The sequence below is a fragment of the Haemorhous mexicanus genome, chromosome 2 (genome assembly GCF_027477595.1).
Source record: "Haemorhous mexicanus isolate bHaeMex1 chromosome 2, bHaeMex1.pri, whole genome shotgun sequence".
Taxonomy (NCBI): Eukaryota; Metazoa; Chordata; class Aves; order Passeriformes; family Fringillidae; genus Haemorhous; species Haemorhous mexicanus.
Window position 1 is genome coordinate 120,362,066 of NC_082342.1, and position 23,359 is coordinate 120,385,424.

Sequence of the window (23,359 nt, forward strand, 5' to 3'; positions counted from 1 at the left end):
AGGGCTCATGGACAGAGCAATCCCAGCCTTCCACCCTGCCCTGAGCTGCCTCTTTGTTCCAACAGGTCACATTTTATCATTCCATGGAAAACACAGAGAGCAAAAGTTTATGAAAAGAAGCCTTGAAAATCAGGACTAAAGTGCTTGGGAGAGGTTGTGGCTGCCCCTGGACCCCTGGAAGTGTGCAGAGCCAGGCTGGACACTGGGGCTTGGAGCAGCCTGGGACAGTGAGAGGTGTCCCTCCCATGGCAGGGCTGGATGATCTTGAAGGTCTCTTCCAACCTGGATGATTCTGTGAAACACGTGGTAGAGATCAGATAAAATAACACCAGGTTTGGGTTACATCATGTTTGCAAGGTCAGATCATTTTAAGCCCACTCACCCTTGAAAGGAAGCAGAGGATGAAGAATCTGGAAATTGGGACAGTTTGGTAAAATATTTTCCTTCCACTGAACACTATGAACTCAGGGAATCAGCTTTGCACTTGTTGGTGTTTTCTGGAGTTTTGTGGAATTGGTGCTTGCTTCCTCTACAAGAGAAAACCATCAAGCAAGCTGCCAGGAGGAGAAAAAAAGTGGGAGCAAAGGAAAGGAATTCCCATCCCCAGTAATATCCAAGTGTTCTTTTAGTGACCTGGACACATAACAAACAAGGCTGTGCTGGACCCAGAACCCCACAGAACTCCTGACACCAGGAGCTGGCAGATGCCCCACCAGAAGTGCCACTCCCTCACCCCTGGGGTGAAACTCTTTGGAGTTCTCAACTCATCCAGACTTTGGGACCCAGATCCAGTCTTTGGGACCCAGATCCAGTCTTTGGGACCGGGATCCAGTCTTTGGGACCGGGATCCAGTCTTTGGGACCCGGATCCAGACTTTGGAACAGGGATCCAGTCTTTGGGACAGGGATCCAGACTTTGGAACAGGGATCCAGTCTTTGGGACAGGGATCCAGTCTTTGGGACAGGGATCCAGACTCTGGACCCTGGATCCAGGCACACGCCCTCGTTTGGGATCTCTGGGCTCATGGTGCTGCTCCCGTGGCCAGCAGCACATCCCGAGCACTGGAATAGGCAGAGCAGCCAGCAGAACCCCAGTGATGGCACCTCAGGGTCTGCCACAGCCTCAGCTCCTCCTCTCCAGGATCCCACAGCAATCTGGGCTCTCCCAGCTGGGGTTCTGCCTCCTGGCAGAAGTTATGTGGCAGACACAAGCAAACTGATCCATAAAAGCAGAAATGGGCTGCCAACAGAACTTCTGGAATGTCTCCTTGCTTCCAAGGCCCAAAGAGGAGAATATTGGTCTTTAGAGAAGCTCACACTCCATGGACTCAACACCCTCCCTTCCTCCGGAGGTTTTATGGTGTCTGGGCATCAGCTCCAGCTCTCCCTCAGTGTGACCAGACCTGCAGCAATTTCTGTCAATCCTGCTGCCAGATCTGCTTCTCTTTTCCCAGCCCCAGCCAAAGTTTCCTCTGTTCCTCCTGCAACACATTTTGAAGATGTGTTTTGGCCAACTTTGTTGAATTCTTTGTTTTCTGCTTAATGAGCTCCATCACCTCCTGAGAGGTGTCCCTGCCCATGGCAGGGGGTTGGAATGAGGTGACCTTTAAGGTCCCTTCCAACCCAAATAATTTTGTGATTCCATGATTTAACCTCAGAGCACACTCAGGAGGGATGCAAGGATTGTTATCCTTTTTTATGATGAGCACCAAGCAAAAATAAGAATTCAGTGAATGCTGCCAAGTTCACTAAAGGGGTTTAAAAAAGTGGCCACTGTTCAGCACTAACCAGCGGCCCCCAGTCCCTTGTGGGTTGGGAATGAACCCTCTCATCCCCCAAACCTGTGGCTGAACCCTCTCATCCCCCAATCCTGAGATGCCAGACCTGCCTGGGAGCAGCAGGGGCCAAACACAGAGCCTCTGGAGCTGATCCCAGAGTTCTGCCTGGCATGGGACACTCAGGGAGAATCACCCTCTGGGCTCCCCCTGTTCCTCACGGGCAGCTCAGCTGGGGCCCAGCAGCCTGAGCCTCCTTCCTGAGTACAGGAGTCACAGAATCCAAGGATCCCTGGGGCTGGCAAAGCCCTCCCAGCCCAGGGAGTGCCAGCTGTGCCCCATGGCCACCTTGTGCCCAGCCCAGAGCACTCAGTGCCACCTCCAGGGCACACCTGCAGGGATGGGCACTGCAGAGCTCCCTGGGCAGCCCCTGCCAAGGCCTGAGCACCCTTTCCATGGGCAAATTCCTGCTGCTGGCCAAGCTGAGCCTGCCCTGGCCCAGCCTGAGGCCGTTCCCTCTGCTCCTGTCCCTGTGCCCTGGGAGCAGAGCCCGACCCCCCCCCCCCGGCTGTCCCCTCCTGGCAGGGACTTGTGCAGAGCCACAAGGGCCCCCTGAGCCTCCTTTGCTCCAGGAGGCTTTTCCCAGCTCCATCAGGATTGACTCTCCAAAACCTTCACCACCCTCAGCAGGAAAGGTCCATGTCTGGAACAGAGGCAGAGACTGAACCTCCATCCCAGCTTCAAGTTATCTCCAGCAGCTCCATCTCCCTTGTCCAAAGGAAAAGCTCATTTTAGTAAAGAAATCATTTCAGGATGAGCTGAATTATCTGCTACATCAGATTCCAACTTCACTCCACTCCAAGGGAGCCAACTCCCACTCATGTTTCACCTGAAAGCCTCTGGAAAAAGCCACCTCCAGCTCCCTGTGGGTTAATCACAGAATCCCAAAGGATGCAGCCAATAGCTCCTTCCCTATTTAAACACAGTCTGAATTGGGTATTAACTACCTGCTGTGTTTGGCAGCTCTCTTATTCCTAAAATAAATAACTGTATGAAAAGTCATAAACTCTATATTGGACTTTTTCATTAAAAAAAAAAAAAAAGCCAGAAAAAAATCAAAGCACTGTCAGGATTTTAGCAGCCTCACTTCTTGCAGTAAATCTGCTTCCACAGCTGTTCCTGCTGTACTGTGTCCTTCAGCCAAGAGTAGCTGCAGTCCAACATTTCCTTCTTAAGTTATTCCTTACCCAGAGCAAAGCCAAGGGAATTTTGAACAGGGCTCGCCTGCTCAAAATTATGAATGTGCTCTTATTAGAGCAGGTTGCATGTTTTATATTAAATATTCATTCAAATAACAATCCAGCAAAATGTTTGTCGGGATAAGAGTTACTTTGGCTCAAAGAATACATTTTTCTTCCAGTCTCCACCAAAACTTGCCCATATTTATCATGTCCAAGATCTAAGAGGATCTTGCTTGAACTTGGTTGAGCTCCTTCAGCAGTGCCAGATCCTGTTCTCCTGTTTCAGAGCTGCACCAGTTCAGGAATTGCTTGGTTGTCACCAGGAAAAAGCCTTTTACAGGTTCTACTGCAGCTCATAAAAGGAGGGAAAAGGCAAAAAAAAAGGGAAAAAAAAGAGAGGAAAGTGGCATTTTCTCCTCCTGCCTCTTAAAAACCTGCCCGTGTTGAGCTGAGAGCCACAAAGTGTCTCATAATTGTTTGATTTCATGGAATCTTGGAATGCTTGGGGTGGAAGGGACATCAAAGCCCACCCAGTGCCACCCCTGACATGGCAGGGACACCTCCCACTGTCCCAGGCTGCTGCAGCCTGGCCTTGGGCACTGCCAGGGATGGGAACTCCAAACCTCCCTGGGCAACCTGTGCTTCACCACCCTCATAATAAAGAATTCCCTCCAAAAATCTGTCCCTGCCCTGCCTCATCCTAAGGCCATTCCCCCTTTTCCCATCCCCCCATCCCTTAAGAAATGTCCCTCTCCAGTCAAACCATGAAGGAAAAGTTTCCTCAAAACCCCAGAGAACTCCAGAGCTCCTCTCCTCGTTCTGAGCCAGAGCCCAGCTCCAGGAGCTGCTCCCATGAACAAAGTTAAGGATTAGCAATGTTGCCATCATGTGGCTGCTCCCAGCAAAGGCTCGGGAATCAGCCTGAATTTATTCATCAGAAAGAATTTTCCACCTGGATCCTTCTGGTAAAACTCAGAGACAATGTTGAAAGTTGTTACTATCACAGGATATAATTAGAGTAGTTATTTTAATTGCAAGAACGTGTGTGCAATGGATAAGGTGAAACCACACCTCTGCCTGTGCTCCTTACCCTCAGGGATTTAGAGATCATATTGAAAACCTCATTCCAAAATCCATCTTGAGTTCTCCAAGCAGAAATTCTAGAAGTGAAAATCCCCTTTTTCTGCAGAAATGAGAAGGAAGAAAAAAGGACAAGGAATCAGTTTCAATACTATTCATATTTAACATGGTTTGAAAGTGAAATTTTAATGTTCCAACTCTTGAATTACTTTATCCTGACTGCTGGAATAATTTGTGATTTTCTGTGATTTTATTATATTTTCTCTTATAATCCCTTCTCTGCAGTATCACATAAATTCTTGGACACTGACAAGAAAAATCCAAGGAAAGGAACTCCCACAGCCACACCAGAGCAGCTGGGGCTGCCCCTGGATCCCTGGCAGTGCCCAAGGCCAGCCTGGAGCAGCCTGGGACAGTGGAAGGTGTCCCTGGATGAGCTTTAAGGTCCCTTCCAACCCAAACCATTCCATGATTCTGTGATTTATTTGGAAAATTCCTTCCCTCCCTCTGGGAAGCTGAGAGTGAACAGAAGCAGTGGTGAATTTACAGAAACAATGGTGAATTTACCACCCCACCTGCTCCAGGCACCAGCACATCCCAGGTCCTGCCAAAGTTCTCCAATTTTTTTGGTGGAAAACCCTGCCTGGGCATAAAGTGCAGTTGTTTTATGCCCACCCTTTGCCACTACACAGCATTTCCCATCCCAAGGAATAACTGCCATGGACAAGAACTCATCTTTTTCCTGCACTCTCTGCTCAGAATTACTTTTTATCCAGTAAAATATTGCAGCAGGACAGCGTTTTGTACTATTCCTGCTGATCCAAGCAAGGAACTCTGCTTTGCCTGTTCCTGGCTGTCAATTTTCCTTCTTGTAAAAATCCATCCCACAGCAGAGATGAAGATTTTTTTAGAGATTTCAAATCTGGAATATTGGAGCACACAGCCAACACCTCCTCTCCTGCCCTGCTATTTATTTTTAAGCACATCCAGCTGGTGTAACCCCACTGGAAAGGGGAAAACAAAAATATCCAGAGGCTCCTGCAGCGCCTGCCTTGCAGAAGGAGCACTCAGTGAGCTGAAAGTACCATTTTGAAGGAGATCAATTGACCAGGCTGAGATCCCACAGCCATTCCCATTCCAACCTGGCCCTTTTCCATTTCCCTCAGCAAACAACACTTCAAAATTCCTTATTTCAGCTTGGCAGAAATCAAAACAAAAACTCCTGCCCAGCTTATTTATTTACTTTTGGTGGGTGAAGGGGAGAAGTTTATGCTGAGACAAAATCTGGCATTATTTAGCATCAAAATTTTGCATTATTGTGCTTAAAACTCCAATCTTGAGAAGGAAAAATGCACAGAGAAATAATTCCCTTCAAAATGAAACATTCCTGGTTCAACTCTCAGCAAGGAAAACATTTTAAGTGGAAAACACAAATAACTGGAGCACAAACAGGAAGATTTGGGGAGTTCACAGAAAAGATGGCAACAACTTAAAAGACACCAACAGGTTCCTCTCCTTTCAGGAGCACCAGGATCAGGTTTTCCCAGACATTGGAAGAGCCCCAGTTCATACCCAGTTTCCAGACAGAAAGAAATCTGTGAATCTTTTTAATTCTTCATGCTCTGAGAGGCAAATCCTCTCGGGTTGCAGGCCTGGAGGCCTCGGGGCCGGGGCTTTTCCTGGGATTTTTCAGCTGAGGGAATAATGAGCAGGATCCTCAGCAATACCAACACCCCTGGGCTGGGAGCTCAGCAGCCACAGGAGGGAAAACTGCTCCCAGTTCACAGAATTCCCAGAATTCCCAGAATCACTGGGTTGGAAGAGACCTTCAAGACCACCAAGTCCAACCCAGCCCCAACAGCTCAGCTAAACCCTGGTTGATATTTTTGCCCCCAACATCCAGGAGGAATGATGAGGAGGACTACATCTTATCAGAAGGCTAATTAATTGCTTGATTATACTTTATTACATTATGTTACATTACATCTAAACTGAATCTGCACTCATGACTGCCAGCCCACAGCCCTGACACACACACACACCTGGATTCCATTGGTCAGTGAATGAAAACACACCAGAATCCAATTATCAATTCTCTTCAGGTAAACAATCTTCCACCATGCATTCCACTTGTGAACAACACAGGTGCAGCAAATGAGATAAGAATGGTTTTTCCTTTCTCTGAGGTTCAGAGAATGTGAATCTCAGAAATATTCTTGGGAAGTTGTGCCTTGAGTTTCTCTGTGAAGAGAAATGTGGCCAAACCCTGGCACCCAGTGCCACCTCCAGGCTTTGTCAAACACACCCAGGGATGGGGACTCCACGACCTCCCCGGGCAGCCAGGCCAGAACTTTCTCCCCCTTGCTGGAAAAACCTTTTCCCTGCTCTCCAACCTGTATTTCCCCTGGTGCAGCTCCAGGCTGTGTGCTCTGGTTGTGTCAGTGCTGCTGGAGACAGAGCCCAGCCCCAGCTGAGCACAGGCACCTTTCAGGAGCTGTGAGAGTGATGGGGGCACCCCTGGGTCTCCTTTTCTCCAGGCTGAGCACCCCCAGCTCCCTCAGGGCTCCCTCTCAGGGTTTGTGTTCCCAGCCCCTCTCCAGCCCTGCTGTCCCCTCTGGATGTGCTCAGTGTCCCAAGGTCCTTCCCAAACTGAGGGGCCAGAGCTGGGCACAGCACTGCAGGTGTGCCCTCAGCAGTGCCCAGGGCAGGGACAGAATGACCTCCCTGCTCCTGGGACAGCCAGGGACAGCCAGGGACAGAATGACCTCCCTGCTCCTGGGACAGCCACGGACAGCCAGGAACAGAATGCCCTCCCTGCTCTGCTGGTCACAACATTCCTGATCCAGGCCAGGAGCCATTTGCCTTCTGTTTTTGGCCCATCCCAGCTTATCTGCTGGACTTGAAGCACCTGCAGGGAGACCCCAAGATGATGAACATGGAAAATCTTTTCCCACAGGGATTGGTAAGGAGGAGCAGCCTCAGCACCCCCAGTCCCATCTCTCTGCAGCTCTGTCAGATCCCCTGGGAAGGGGAATGGCAGCATCCCAAAATCCCACACCTGAGGAAGAACAGAGATGCTGTGTGGGGCTGGGGCTACTCAGGGAGAGGGATAATTGGGACAAAATGTTGGGATTTGACTTCAGAGATGATTGGTAAAAGCACTGAGTGAAGGCTGAGAGATCTCCAGAGCAGGAACAACTGGAATGAGCAGAGGGAAAGAGCTGGGAAGGACAAAGGGGTTTGGGATGGACCTTAAAAATCATCCAGCTCCAACCCCCTGCCATGGCAGGGACACCTCTCACTGTCCCAGGCTGCTCCAAGTCCTGTCCAGCCTGGTCTTGGGCACTGCCAGGGATGCCTCAGGTTTGAGCTTTTCTATTTTTCACATTCTGTGCTGCTTTGGTCTGTTGGTCTGGGTTCATATTATGGGATGGTGAGCTCTGTGCACAGAGCAGGGAGACAAAACAATTCCTGCTCCAGCTGGGCACCAAGGACAAATGAGCCAAATCTCAGCCCAGGAGCACAAACCCTGTGGGCTGGAGAGAGAAAAACAAGCAGGGTGGGAGTGCCTGGGCTAAAGCTGGGCTGGGACAATGAACTGCAAGGTGCAAATGGAGCAGAGCTGATCCCAGGGAGAGACCCCGTGCCCGGCCGTGCATTTTGGGGCCATTTTGGGTCATCTTGGGTGCAGCCCTGGCTGGGCTCTGGTGCTGCCCAGGGTGGGTCCATGCAGGAGATCCTTGGAATCAATCCCTGCTTTATTCTGGAGCTCTGTCCAGCCTCTGCTCTGGGGCAGCCTGCACAAGGCACCACCAGGGATCCAGGGGCAGCACCAGCTGCTCTGGGCACCCTGTGCCAGGGCCTGCCCACCCTCCCAGGGAACAACTCCTGCCCAATATCCAGCCTAACCCCACTCCTTGTCATCTCAAAGCCACTCCCCCTTGTCCTGCCACTCCCTCTCCTCTCCTGTCACCTCCTCCAGGCACTGAACGCTCTTCCCCTGCTGGACTTTTCCCCCAAACCCCAAATCCATGCCAGTCTCCCTCTAAAGACTGCCAGGAGCTCTGTGGGTTGTTCCTGCAGCCAGAGGTTCTGCTGGATGTGCAGTCCTGGGAATCTGTGTCCCCTCAGCCCATGGCTAATCCAAGATCTGTTGCTTGGACCCTCTGTGGTGCCAATCCCTCTTGGAAAAGCCTCTGGACTCACTGAGTAGGAGAGTCTGTGCCCTGTTCATGATTGGAGTCATCCTGCTGTGTTCTTCTCTTCCCTCTAAAACTCTGTTTGCTTCTTCAGCACATGGAAAGAAGCCTGAAATAATCAGGTTTTATAGAACAAAAAAAAAAAAAAAAAAAAAAAAGAGGATGAAAAATTTCTGGAAGGATGAAGTCTGGAGTAGAGGGGAGTTTCTGCTCAGTTTGCTCTGCTTTGGGGAATGCTGTCACCTGCTGGCAGGAGAGTAAGAAATTGGAGTTTTGTGGCAAAAAAAAAAAAAGCTTCCCCATTACAGAGGGGGAAAAAAATCCCACATAAAACAGAAAACCTCCCAAGTAAAACCCAGGCTGGGAGATGAGGTGTTCTTGGGAAAGAGGGATCCTCACTGGGCTCAGGGTACTGCACAGGGATTCCCAAAGTCCCTCTCAGCTTCCCTCCCTCCCACTCCTTCTCCCCAAACATGAATTCTGTCTCCTTCTCCAGCCTCTCTGCACATCCCAGCTCCCATTAACCCCTTCCTGTCCCTTCTCCTCCTCCAGCCACCTCCATTCCCAAGGACACCCCTCCTCCATTCCAACAACCTCCCACCTTCCACGTGGCCAGGGAAAACCAGGAGCTCCCCAGGGCAGGGACCTCGGACACCTCCCTGAATCCCACAAATCCCATTTCTCACAGGCACCACTGAGATTTGGGACTGCCAAAAACTGTCCCTGTGCTGGCCACCCCAGGGCTGTGGTTGGGAAAAAATCAGGAAAAATTTGTTCCTGGAAAAAGAAGGATGCCCAGGGCAGTGCTAGAATCACATCCCTGATGTCATTTAATTCCTGAAATATTGTTAGCACATAATTCATCTGCCTCTTCTTCAGGGTCCTGCAGCTGCCAGAGCAGAAAACACCCAGAGATCCCTGAAAAGTCTTTTTAAAAAAATTAATTTGATGGTCTTTATATTTACATTATATTTATATTAATTTTTATTTTATGTGTATATATTATTTATCTTTTATATATTACTTGTCTATTTTAATGTATTATTTATTTATATTAATTTATATTAGAAATTTATATTAGAAATTTTATTTTATAGTTATATTATCTATTATAAGCTATATTATAAATATATTACATAAATTCATAAGTTTTAGTTATAATTATGTTATATTCTATAATGTTATATATTACTATATATTACTATATATTACTATATATTATATTATATTATATTATATTATATTATATTATATTATATTATATTATATTATATTATATTATATTATATTTTCTATTTCTTTATTTGATAACAAAATTCATATAAACACAGGGAATAATTTTGCAGACAAAATACAGTCTGTTGAATCCTTACCCAGGTAAAAAGTTACAAAATCTGTTTGAAACCCATCTGAAAAATTGCAAATTCTATTTTAAACCCATCTAGAAATTGCAAATTTTATTTGAAAATCATCCAAAAAAATGCAAATTCTATTTGAAACCCATCTGAAAAATTGCAAAATCCACTTGAAGCCATCTAAAAAATTGAAAATTCTATTTGAAACTCATCCAAAAAACTGTAAATTCTCTTTGACACCCATCCAAAACACTGCAAATTCTATTTGAAACCCACCTGAAAAATGACAAAATCCACCTGAAACTAATCTAAAAAATTGCAAATTCCATTTGAAACCCATCTGGAAAATTGCAAAATCCACTTGAAACCCAAGAAATGAAAGAATTACCTCTTTGTAATTCTTCACTAGAAGAAAACCCAGCTTTAATTAAGTCTATTGATCCATCCTCATCACAGTGAGAAAACAAAGATCCCATCAAGCTTCCTACAACTTTTTGCTTATTAATTGTTGAAATTTAATTGGAGGCAAGAGTTCATTGGCCTGAAGGACTGACAGAGGTGTTTGTTAATATTTCCTCCCTGTGAGACTTTTGTGAGTCACTTCTGGAGCATTTGTATTCCTGCTTTTATGAAGTATTAAATGCTAAAAAGAAACTTTAGGTGTAGAAGTTTCCCATCCACTGGATTGTGTTTTATTGGCTAAGGGAGTTGGGGAAAAGGGGAAATTTCAATGTACACACTCAGATCCTGCTGCCTCAGGAAAATCTCACAGCTGCATTTCTTTTTGAAGTCCAGAAATTCAACAAGAAGAACTTTCTGCTATTTCATTCTTCCAGCAGCTCTTCAGAGGATTTCTTCCTTTTGCTTTCTTGTTTCCTGCAGTTAAATCTTCCCATTTCTGCTTCCACGTGCCAGTCCTTAGCTTTGCTGCTGAGCTCAGAGTGAATCAGCTCCACCCCACAGCTCCTGGGGAGCAGCATCTGACACCAGGAATCACCCAAAAGGCTGGAATGGCACAATTTCCTCTTTTTTTTTTAGGTCTTGAACAACATCAAATCTTATGAATGCATTCAATTCTTTTTGCCAGACAGTTCCTGGAAGACAGAATGCTTTCTAAACATGATTTAGGGACTCTCAGCTTACTGGATGGATTTTTAATCCCCAGATTTCCCTGATTTCCTTATTCTTGAAGTCACTTCCCAACTATTTCTCCTGCTGCAGAACCACATTCCTGAAACCTGGCTCTTCTACTGGCAGTTTCTTCACAGCAGTGTTGATGTTTCTACATCAAACCTGCACAGGGAACTTGGACTGGGAATTGAGGATTGAATTTTTGCAAAAAGAAATGCACTCAGACATGGCTGCTTTGCCTTCAGGCTGTGAGGGGTCTGCTCAGCCTTTATTTGTTGGACTCTCAGCTGGTTTGGTCTCCAGCAGGTGCAGGAAGGGACAATTCCTCAGTCCTGGCACGTTTTGGGGCTGGGGGAGCTTGGAGGCTCTCATCAGATGGCAATGGCTTCTCTGGAAGAAGCAGACAGGAAAATCATTTCAAATTAATAAATTCAGATTAAACAAACACCCAACCCTGGTCTGAGAGTGTCCAGCACCTGCAACAAGGATAAGCTGGAAGTACAAAAGTCTTTAAAAGCTGGAGAACATCACCCCCATGGATTTATCCTTGGTGTCACTGCTATAAAACTGTAGGGACAGTCACCATCAGCTGCCCCAGGGCAGGGAGAACACATTTCATATTGCCCAAAGCACCTCTCAAAACAATCTCAATCTCCCAAAGCACACATCAAAACAATGAAGAAGCTTTAGAATTTGCAATCAGAGCGAGGATTATTTTTACAATATAAATCTAGAATGGAAAAATGTGACTGGGAAGAGACTTGGCTGGTGTTAAGAGCCACAAAAACTCACCATGTTCCTGTTCTGAGGAAGGAGGGATGGGGGCTGGGTCTGGATATGCAGAGGCTGGTGTGTCTGGCTTCAAGGAAATCAAGTTTATTCTCCTTTAAAAGAGCAGAAACAGTTCCATTGCTTCATAGACATCACTTCCACGAGTATTTCACTTCAAGAATTAATTAATATAGAATCACTTAACTGCAAAGGTAGCTCAGATACTGCACATTTTCCCTTCTTTTTACAAGTTGAAGGGAGAATTATCCACTTCCAAGCCCCTGCCATGGGCAGGGCCACCTTCCACTGGAGCAGGGTGCTCAGAGGCCCAGTACAATCAATACTTGGATTGTTTGCAATTTCTAAAAAATCAGATATTTTAGGAAGTAACCTAATCAATGTTTCACATTCCACACCAAGGGTCTGGCTAGACTTGCACTCTTCTTAAAATTCTCTTTGGCAGAAGGGTGCTTGAACAGCTCCTGGCAGCTGAAGGCTTCAGGTACCATTTTTGTGCAGAAAAGTGGACCTGAACACAGAATCACAGAATATTCTGAGCTGGAAGGGACCAAAGAGGATCAAAGTCCAACTCCTGGCCAGGACAGACATCTTATGTTGTGAAGGCTCAGACGAATTTGCTGCCTCACATTTCAGGCAGAAACCTAAAAGCTTCACATTTGGGAGACATTTTGACCTCTCATTTGCAGCACAACAAAAAAACTCCACATCAAGAGAGCTCCCACTCAGAGCCAGAGCTGGGAATTTGTGTGCAAAGCTCAGCCTTTAAATGCAGCACAAGCACAGCTTGTCTTGGCCCTTGTATTTATGACTGCTAGGGGCACCAGAAATCTCACCTGGGTGTTTTGAAACAGGACTGCAGAGTGGTGAGGGTGACCCTCCTGGGCTGGGGGGCTCTGCTGCTCTGGCTGCTCCTCCTCTCCTCTGAGGATGGCACTGGAATGGTTTTGATGCCCACAGGGGTGGAAGGGGATGGCACTGGAGTGCTTTTGATACCCACAGGGGTGGAAGGGGATGGCACTGGAGTGCTTTTGATGCCCACAGGGGTGGAAGGGGATGGCACTGGAGTGCTTTTGATGCCCACAGGGGTGGAAGGCAGCTCCTTCCCAGCAGTACTGGGAGTTCGGGGTTGCAGTGGGGGATCCTTGCTGGGAGGGGTCCCCTCTGGCAGCCTGGAGCCTGGGGAAATCACTTTGTGGGATTGGCTCTTCTTGGCTTTCTTGTCTGCTGCTGCTCCAGGAGTCCTGACATGGATCTGGGGCTTTTCCTTCAGGGGCACTCCCAGCTCATCCTCCTCGAAGGTGACGAAGGAGCAGTACCCATCCGTGGAGGAAATGGCCAGGAAGGATCCATCACTGGACCTGTTTGGGATTTATTTATTTCCATGAAAGGCCAAGATTTTACTTCAACCCTCACCCAAGTGATTAAGAGCCATAATTCTTTAATTTACAGAGCAAACAGGGATGGATTGCTGCTCAGACACTGAGTGACCACGTGTGTGGCATAAATGAAATACAAACCCAAGACATGGAAAAAGGACATTTCCCCATCTCAGTAAATCTCAGGAATGCAATTCCTTACCATGAAATGTCACTCAGGGTGTGGTAATGGATGTTGGAGACATAACCAAAGGGGAAGGACTGCTCAGTGTCATAAAAAAGCACAGAATCTTCTGAAGCAACAGCAAACACCAATCGATAGGGGAGGTTGAACAGGGCAGGGGGGGATTTGGGACTGATTTCATCTGCAAAGAAATCAAGAGAGAGAATTCTCTTGTATTTATTGCAAGGTAGCGACTGCACTTAGCCAATAATTTAAATAAAATTACATCATCACTCAGTGTAAACACTGAGCAGACAGCTCTTGCATAAAATGTAAAATTTAACATTTCTATTGCCTGAAATTTACTCTTTCTTAGTTGAAAAAAAAATTGGCACCTTTCTCCCTCTGGATTGCTACTGGTTTGTTTGGTAAATTTCCCCGTCTATTTTCCAGCTGGAATTTTTCAGCATATTTATAAGAACTTTAATATTAAAGTCTCCCTTTAGAGGAGCTACAGAGACCAACTGCAGACCCTCATCTCCTTCCTTTGCAACACCATGGATCTAAAATTATGGTGGAAATAGAACAGGTAAATGCTGTAAGGAATACTACAAATTTAACCTTGAAAGAAAGGAGCCAAGCCCTGCCTTTTCACCTGAGTAATGTCAGTCTTGCTAAAATATAAACACTCCTGGACCCACACTAAAGCTGGATTAAATAAATAAAACATAAATTATTGTGCAACTTCACATAATCCTGTCCCCAGCTCAGAATTCCTGCTCTGTCCAGTAACACCAGCACTGCTTCCTTGAATAAACACCAGTGGTTGTAGCAAACTATTCCAACTCCCTGTGATGTGGGCAGTTGAGACTAACAGGAATTATTTCACTGCACTGCTCCTCTGGTGCTAAACCAGGTTATTTCTTTTGAACACAAAATGGTTAACAGTTCAAGGAAAATAATTCACTGTTCCTGCAGCCTGAGAGGCCAAGGAACAACATTCATCCACTCTACCAAAAGCCACTCATGAGAGACTTGAGGTGAACTCAGGGCCTCAGAGTCAGGAAGCAGCTTCTCAGCACTGTCTCAGAGGAATGCTGAAAGGCTGGGGCATAAAATAATGACCAGCTCCATCTTTTCCCAGATTTGCTAGGAGTTCCCACTTCCTGAGGCTTCCCATATATCTTAGGGTGGAAATGGGGCTGTGTGTTCTATCTCCACCTGTCAGAGCTGGGGCAGTTCTCTGCTGTTCATGGGACAGTTTGTTCTTTATCTCTCCCACAGCCCATCCTCCCTCCAGGAGATCTCTGCTGTCCATGGCCACTGAGTGTCCCTGCAGGGCTGATCAAATTCCACCATCCCATGGGGAGATGCTCCACCCAGGGGAGGAGCCAAGCATTCCTACCTGGATCCAATCTGAGCTGGGAACAGCCCAGCAGCCTTTGCCCACTGCATTCCCAGAGGAGCAGCTTTCTGCTGCCCTGCATTCCCAGAGGGAGAGCAGGCCCATCTCCAGCAGCCCTGGAGCTGCAGAGGAAAACTCCCCCCTTGTGCAGGATCCCTGCTCCAGCAGAACCACAGCTGGCACTGCAGGAGGGCTGAGCCCCCCTGGGATGGGACTGTGCCACCACCCTGAGCCCCCCTGGGATGGGACTGTGCCACCACCCTGAGCCCCCCTGGGATGGGACTGTGCCACCACCCTGAGCCCCCTGGGATGGGGCTGTGCCACCACCCTGAGCCCCCCTGGGATGGGACTGTGCCACCACCCTGACACACAGGGGTCAGGGCATGGCCTGACTCTGGCAGTGTTGGTTTGTATTACATTATTTATTTTTTTTTCCCTAGTAAAGAACTGTCATTCCTACTCCCATATCTTTGCCTGAGAGTCCCTTAATTTCAAAATTATAATGATTCAGACTGTAATAATTTGCATTTTCTATTTCAGGGGAGGCTCCTGCCTTCCTTAGCAGACACCTCCTTTCCAAACCCACACACCATACCTTTAGCAGAGGCTCCTCTCAGCTCAAAGTACACGGGGCAGCAGCGAACAGCCAGAGTGCCCTTGCCAGGACAGGGCAGGTGACCCACGGGCCTTCAGAGAGAGACAGGAGCTCAGAAAACATATTTGCACTACTTGAATAGTTTATTTTTAAATCCCAACAGATTTTTATCTCATTAAACCCCTACCTTTTGAGATTGTTTCTGGAGAAAACATAAGTGGTGTTTGTAACGTTCTCTCCTGATTCCACACAGCCAGCTGCAAAAACAAAGGTTCCAACATTACTCATCACCTCTGAGAGCTCCTGAGCACACACCTTGTGTCCACAAACATTCCAGTTCCTGGCAATTAGGCTTCTCCAGAAATACTCTAATTCCCAGGAATTAGGCTTGTCAGTTGGGCAAAAGCTGAATACAACTTAAAAAGGCATCCCAAATATTTATTTAGTGCTGGTTTTGTTTCCCTTATACACTTCCCTCTTCAAAGCTGCTTTTTGATGTTGCCAGACATCAATGAAAGCAGGGGTTGGACAGGCACACACTGATCCCTCCGTGCTGGGCTGTTTTTACTCTAAGGGAAGGACAAAATCAAAAAAACCCCACTCATTATCCTTCATTTCTACCTTAAGACTTCTGGTGTTGCAATTTATTCAGCAAAAATGCCATAAATTGCACTTTTATCACAGGAGAAATCTGATGTTGTGGATAGTTAATAGAGAATATTGAGGAGTTTCTACTGTCTTCAATAGGGAGAATGAGGAATGGCTGAATTAGGATAAATCAGCTTCCCTGAGATGCAGGAAATATTAATGAACATTCAAATTAGGATATAATAGATTGAGGGAGCTGGGAAGGGGCTGAGCCTGGAGCAAAGGAGGCTCAGGGGGCCCTTGTGGCTCTGCACAAGTCCCTGCCAGGAGGGGACAGCCGGGGGGGTCGGGCTCTGCTCCCAGGGCACAGGGACAGGAGCAGAGGGAACGGCCTCAGGCTGGGCCAGGGCAGGCTCAGCTTGGCCAGCAGCAGGAATTTGCCCATGGAAAGGGTGCTCAGGCCTTGGCAGGGGCTGCCCAGGGAGCTCTGCAGTGCCCATCCCTGCAGGTGTCCCCTGGAGGTGGCACTGAGTGCTCTGGGCTGGGCACAAGGTGACCATGGGGCACAGCTGGGATTCCATGACCTTGGGAATGTTTTCCAACCTCAGTGACACAACCCAAGCCCCAGGAGATGTCCCCACACCTGGAGTGAGCAGATAGGAGCCATCAGGAGTGAAGCTGAGCCTACGGAAGAACGACTTCATGCTGTCATCGTGAAACATCCGAAAGCTCCTCACCTGCAACACGGAGAACAGGACTGTGCAAAAGGCCAGGCATGTCCAGCTGCCATCCCTGGGACACAAAACATCCCCCTGGACACTCCAGCCTGATGGAACTTTTCAAATAAAAGCTTTTATTAAAAGCCACGGTTCCTTCAAGCTCTCTATAAATTCTTCACAGCTAAGAAAAATAATCCTTGATCCCTCTTGAGCTGCAAAGCAAAACACTCCCAGAGCTGTCACCTTAAACCAGCCATCAAAAACCACTCATAACCTGGAGAACAACACTGCGTAACACCCAGGGCTGCTCAGGCATCTCCTGCTAATCCCAGGATTAGAGGTTGAAAGAGAACTTCTCTCATGGCAAAGTGCCTGCTCTCAGGCCTGTTCTTCAGTGTCTATAAAACTCTTACCAATGTTTTCCCCCAAAAAGAAAAGGAATGAAGAGAAGGAATTAAGAAAGTTACAGCCAGCCTGGAGGAGTTATTTTACTGTCACTTAAAGCTGTTTGGGAGGAAAAAAAAGCTCTTTGTTTTCCCTCTTCAGGTTAGAATTTCCTAAATTATCCTAATTCATATTTTTCTTCACAATTTAACTACCTTCTTGAAAATTCCAGGCTGTTAACTTTAAAATATTATTACTATTAACTTTAAAATATTATTACTATTATTACTCACATCCATTAATAAACTCCCAGCTACTGCCAGGTATGTTTGAAGTTTTTCCTGCTAAGAACTGTTTTCTCCACACTATTTTGAACTTTTACAACTAAAGGATTGTGTTACTGCTTTCATCAGCAAGAAGTTTTGGGGATGTGGTTTTGGGGTGATGATGGTGGGAGTGGATGAGTGTGAAGGTCTCTTCCAACCTTGGTGATTCTACAACATAGGGATTATTTGAAAGGAAAATATTTGATCCTTTGGTTTCATGGGACAGGAAGTTCAGATGAAAGAGCCCCCAGCAGAGTTTGGAGCCCCAGCAGAAGCAGGTACCTCTCCTTCAGCTCCCGACCCCGATGGCATCTTGGTGACATTGAAGGCCACTCGCTTGGTCTGGGTGCTGTAAACTCGCAGGACCCTGCGTGGGAGAGCAGAGTCAGCCAGCAGGGAATGATGGAATGCAGCAGGGTTGGGAGGGACATGAAAAATCAGCCACTGCTGCCATGGCAGGGACACCTCCCACTGTGCCAGGCTGCTCCAGCCCCAGTGTCCAATCTGGCCTTGGGCACTGCCAGGGATCCAGGGGCAGCACCAGCTGCTCTGGGAATTCCATCCCAGCCCCTGCCCACCCTGCCAGGGAACAATCCCTCATTCCCAATATCCCATCCAGCCCTGCCCTTTGGCACTGAGAGCCATTCCCTGGCTCCTGTCCCTCTATCCCTCGGTCCTGTCCTTCAAGCCCCGTGAGGAAGCCCTGAGGGAGCTGGGGGTGCTCAGCCTGGAGAAAAGGAGACCCAGGGGTGCCCCCATCACTCTCACAGCTCCTGAAAGGTGCCTGTGCTCAGCTGGGGCTGGGCTCTGTCTCCAGCAGCACTGACACAGCCAGAGCACACAGCCTGGAGCTGCACCAAGGGAAATACAGGTTGGAGAACAGGGAAAAGTTTTTTCCAGCAAGGGGGAGAAAGTTCTGGCATGGCTGCCCGGGGAGGTGGTGGAGTCCCCATCCCTGGGTGTGTTTGACAAAGCCTGGAGGTGGCACTGGGTGCCAGGGCTCAGTTGGGCTGTTGGGGCTGGGCTGGACTCGATGGGCTTGGAGGTCTCTTCCAACCCAGTGATTCTGTGAATTGTCTCTCTCCAGGTTTCCTGGGGCTCCTTCAGGCCCTGCAAGGCCACACTAAACTCACCCCAAAGCTTCTCCTCTCCAGGTGAACAATCCCAGCTCTCCCAGCCTTTCCTATGAACAGCTTCCTTTCACCCCAAGTTTCCAAAAATGCCCCAGGATCTCCCTTCTCAGTCAGCACCTCAAAATATAAATCTGGACTACCAATTAACCATTAATTAAAATTCTCCTCATGAGACACCACCAGAGGGATGTGTGTTAATGACCAAAGAACCAATGAACCCCTCACAATGCCTGGGAACCCCTCCACAAGGTTTGGGAAGTCCCAGCACTTGGATTTACGGAGGAATAAGGGAAATAGGAAACAGGGAACTGCCAGGCTGTTCCTACCTGCACTGCAGGTTCCTCAAGAGTGGGAACTCACTTAAAAACAATTAGCTACATCTCCATCAGTTGTATCATCATGGAATGCTTTGGGCTGGAAGGGACCTTAAAGATCATTTAACTCCATCCCTGCCTTGAGCAGGGAGCTTGCACTGTCCCAGGCTGCTCCATCCCCAAGGATGAATTGATCAGCTCATTAACACAACCATGCAGCACTCTCTTAAGAGTACCAGTAATGATCAATAACATAAAAATTAAATTCCTAAAGGAAAACTCCTACAAAAGTTTATTTGCTGCTAAGAGAGACTGCAGGAATCATTGAGCACAAGCCAAAAAATTAACTAAAATATTATTTTACTTTCACCTCAACCTGCTTACACAACAAAGTGAGTAAAACAAAACCTCATGTTTATCTGGCATACTTCCTTTTAATTCAGCCTCCTGGAAAAAGGAATATCCAGGAAAAACACTCAGACCAACAGCTCACCTGTCACAACTCAGTGTTGCAATATACTGGCCCAGAGGGTCCCAGGTTACTCCTTGGACGTAACTCTTGTGCTCATTAAATATTGAAACTTTCTGTCCTGAAATTACAAACAGCCTTCAGATCATAAATTCCAACGCGTTTCCAAACATTTCGGACATCAATCAAGACAAAAAAATGCTTCAAAACATAGGGAAATAATTCTTTAAACATAGAAGGGTCCATTGGATGGTGACTGATAAGAACATCAGCAAAAGTTGCTTTTGAAGGGCCAGTTTAGGGTTTGTTCACTACAAACTTAATAATTAACTAGAATTAATATTAGATTAATATTAGCAAAGGCAGGAGCTCTCTGACCCCACTGATGTTCCACAAGGGAAGGTCTCAGAGCCAAAACATTGATGAGACAAAGTTACAGAGAGTTTTAGAAATACTTTGTTGAATACTGACCACAGGAGAGATTTTTTTTCATTATTTAAGTGTTGCTTTCTTGCAAAGAAATATCAGAAGCTGACAAGTTTCAAAGGAAATAAATAGCTTTTCAAAAGGAAGGACAGCAACAGAGCTCAGGCCATGATGCACAACAACAAAAAGTGAAGTAAGAAGTTTGTGCAAGAGTTTTGGGGGGGTAAAAAATGTGTGAAGTTATTTCCTAAACACTCCAAGGTGAACAGATTCCTCAGGTGTAAATTCTGTTGGCCTGATAATATTTTTTATCTGTTTATAGAGGGCCCTCACACACCTGGAAAATCACACAGAAAAACAATCACAAAAAAGATGTTTCCCATTTTGGGGGGGAACTGCCATCAAGCACTTCCAGCAAATCTGGAATTCCAAGGGATAACTGCAGCATTTACCTTTATTGACATCCCACATGATTGCTGTGTTATCCACAGAAGCAGATGCCATGTAATTTCCATCTGAGGTCCAACAAATATCATACACATCCTCCAAGTGGCCTCTAGAAGGCAGGTGAAACCAATTAATAATTTGAAAATTAAAAGCTATGTGCGAATATGAGTTTTATACATTTTTAGGTTTAAAAAATATCAAGAGGCAAATCAAAACTCCTGCTGGTGCTTCAAGCACTTCTGCAACTCTTCTCACATCAACCTCAGCAGCTGCCAGGATCTGCTCCTTCAGCTTAACACCACTGCCCCTTGTCCTGTCACCACCTGATTATTCAAAATGTCCCTCTCCCTCCTTTTTCTGAACAGGGAGTTCAAAGGATTAATATCAAATTAAGTGTAGACAGTGCAGGAATTCTACACAAACTGAAAAGTACACATGACAAAGACACTGAGGAAACAAAAACACTGAAAAAAAGACCAAACTGACCAAATAATAAATTACCTCAAAGTTTTTATGACTGCCCAGTTCTCCTTGTTGAGCTGAGCTTCATCTTCATCCTGAAAAACCAACGGCTCCAACTCTTTGCTGTCATTCAGCTTCCACAGCAAAATGACAGCATCTATAGAAGAAACCAGAGCAAGCTGCTTAATTTCCCACTCCCTTTTGTTCACTCAGGTGGATTTCATTTAGTTTAACTTCAAAATGCTGCTGGATGAAGCAGAGGAGAAGCAGCTCTCACCATCCCCTCCTGAGGCCAGGATGTCCCCGCTGGGAGAGAAGCGCACGACGTTCACGGCCTTGGTGTGGCGCGCCAGGTTGGACAGGAACTCCACGATGGCTTTTCCATCCGGGCCTTTCTCCACCTTCCAGATCTGGTTAGGAGAGTGTTACAGCTTTCCAGGGCAAGATGGGATGTCACAGGATCATCAAGGTGGGAAGGGACCTCCAGGATCATACAGTGCCATCACCCCTAACCCTGTCCCCAAGGGCCACATCCAGACTGCTCTGGGACAATTCCAGGGACCCCAAACCTCCCTGGTCAGCTCAGCCCAAGGCCTGGCCACTCTGCCAGGGACATTTTCTGTCCCAATCTCCAACCCGAGCCTCCCCTGGTGCCATTTGAGGCCATTTCCTCTCCTCCCTTCCCTTGAAGAGGCCTCAGGTTTAGCTTTTCTATGTTTCACATTCTGTGATGCTTTGGTGTGTGGGTCTGGGCTCCATATTATGGGATGGTGAGCTCTGTGCACAGAGCAGGGAGACAAAACAATTCCTGCTCCAGCTGGGCACCAAGGACAAATGAGCCAAATCTCAGCCCAGGAGCACAAATCCCGTGGGCTGGAGAGAGAAAAACAAGCAGGGTGGGAGTGCCTGGGCTAAAGCTGGGCTGGGACAATGAACTGCAAGGTGCAAATGGAGCAGAGCTGATCCCAGGGAGAGACCCCGTGCCCGGGCGTGCATTTTGGGGCCATTTTGGGTCATCTTGGGGGCAGCCCTGGCTGGGCTCTGGTGCTGCCCAAGGTGGGTCCATGCAGGAGATCCATGGAATCAATCCCTGCTTTATTCTTTAGCTCTGCCCAGCCTCTGCTCTAGGGCTGCCTGCACAAGGCATCAGTTTCTGGCAACCACGAATCATTGGGACACGGCAGAAGAGCCTGACCCCACCTCACTCCACCCTCCTATCAGGGAGCTTATTTTATGTCAAAGAAAACTGACATTTTTCTAGCTCCAAAATATGTATAAAAAAGCCCTGAAACATATGCACCATCAGGGAAGAAGAGGTCAATTTGCCAGTGAGGAAGGATAAAATTTTTTCTGAGACAACTGGAATAAACTACTGCAGAGACTACTTACAAGAGTATGTAATGACAAAGGGGAGTGGCTTCAAACTAAGAGAGAAGGTTTAGATTGAATATTAGGATGAAGTTGTTCCCTGGCAGGGTGGGCAGGGGCTGGGATGGAATTCCCAGAGCAGCTGGGGCTGCCCCTGAATCCCTGGCAGTGCCCAATACCAGGTTGGACACTGGGGCTTGGAGCAGCCTGGCACAGTGGGAGGTGTCCCTGCCATGGCAGGGGTGGCACTTGATGAACTTTAAGTCCCCTTCCAGCCCAAACCACACTATAATTCTATGTACAATCTTACACTCTTTCCTGAAACCATCCACTCCCCTTGGCATGTACCTGTCAATAACCCAGTACTTTGGATAATGAAATCAACCCAATATTTTGATAATGAAACCAACCCGATATTTTGGATAACAAAACCAGCCCGACATTTTGGATAAGAACCCCCATACCCCGCACATCTCCAGCCCCAGGCTCAGCTCACCCTCACGGCTGTGTCCACTCCCGCCGAGGCCAGGCGATTGATTCTCCCATCCGCTCCATGCTGGAAGTCCAAGCTGTAAACCGGCTCCTTATTATGCCACACGATTTCACAGGTGATGACTTTCATGTTTCCTGGAGAAAACAGAACAAACCCCACATCAGTTCTTGTTCCTTATGGCTCAGGCGGTCAAACTTTGTGCGCATCCCCCAGGCACCGCTGGCAGAGCCTGGAACTGCACTGCAGTCATTGACAGGATGCTTTGAGGACGGCTGTTTCTAAAAGTTGTGATTATTATGGCTAAAGTTCCTGTTTAGCGGTTGCAAGAGGACGCTATCAAGCCCTGTGCATCGGTTTAAGACTTAAGAGAAAAACTTTTTTGGGGGTAACAACCCTGCCCGGAATCCAAACAAGGAGCGGACACGGGCGGCCCGGCGCGGGCAGGGGAAGGGCAGAGGCGCCGCTGGCCGCTCCCGGTGCCGCGGGGATTCCCAATCCCGCTCTCCAGACCGCGAGGACCCCCCAACCCTACCCCCCAGAGCCCCCAAACCCCAAATCCCGGCGCGGCTCCCCCCGCTCGGGTCTCCCCCTTCCTCCCTTCACCTGAGCCCGCCCGCGGCTCCCGCGCGTTCCCGCCTTCGCCCGCCCCGCGCATGCGCGCGCCCGCCCCGCGCGCCGCCTCAGGAGCTCTCAGGGGCTGCCCGAGGGAAAAACCGCAAGAACATCCGAATAAACCTAAAATGAAAAAAGCCCAATGCTTGCTCAAACTCCTGAAAAGAGTGTTGTTTGGGTTTTTTTCCTTTCTCTCTTTTTTTTTTTTTTTTAATTTCGCAGGCATTGCTGTGCTTTACCGGTGTAAATATATAAAAGTCCTAACAGGTAGCGTGTCCCCAAACTTCCCTGTTTCAAGTGCAAACCTTTTGCCTGAAAAACATAATAATAATAATGACAAATTACATTGTGAGAAAACGGCTTCTGCTTTCGCTTCTTGCTCAGGGGAAGAAGAGCCTTTGGGAAGAGGAGGTTGAAACCCAAAATGGCGCTCTGAGAACTCCCCCGACCCCACACGGCCTCACGCAGCAGGGGAGGGAGCAGCAGAGGACAAAGGAGGATTAATTC

General features: G+C 47.5%; 1 protein-coding gene across 1 annotated transcript; it reads right to left on the minus strand.

Moving 5' to 3' along the window:
• Positions 1-9,736: 9,736 nt before the first annotated feature.
• On the minus strand, positions 9,737-22,892 carry CHAF1B (chromatin assembly factor 1 subunit B). The gene is made up of 14 exons (XM_059840147.1): positions 22,844-22,892; positions 22,244-22,374; positions 20,657-20,789; positions 20,419-20,536; positions 19,923-20,026; positions 19,069-19,165; positions 17,411-17,495; positions 16,343-16,436; positions 15,299-15,368; positions 15,112-15,203; positions 13,151-13,313; positions 12,406-12,930; positions 11,573-11,664; positions 9,737-11,170 (listed from the first exon to the last, which is right to left on the minus strand). The coding sequence occupies exons 2-14, from the start codon at positions 22,367-22,369 to the stop codon at positions 11,064-11,066; spliced, it is 1,806 nt and encodes a 601-aa protein (XP_059696130.1). The 5' UTR covers positions 22,370-22,374; positions 22,844-22,892; the 3' UTR covers positions 9,737-11,063.
• Between the last annotated feature and the right edge of the window lie 467 nt (positions 22,893-23,359).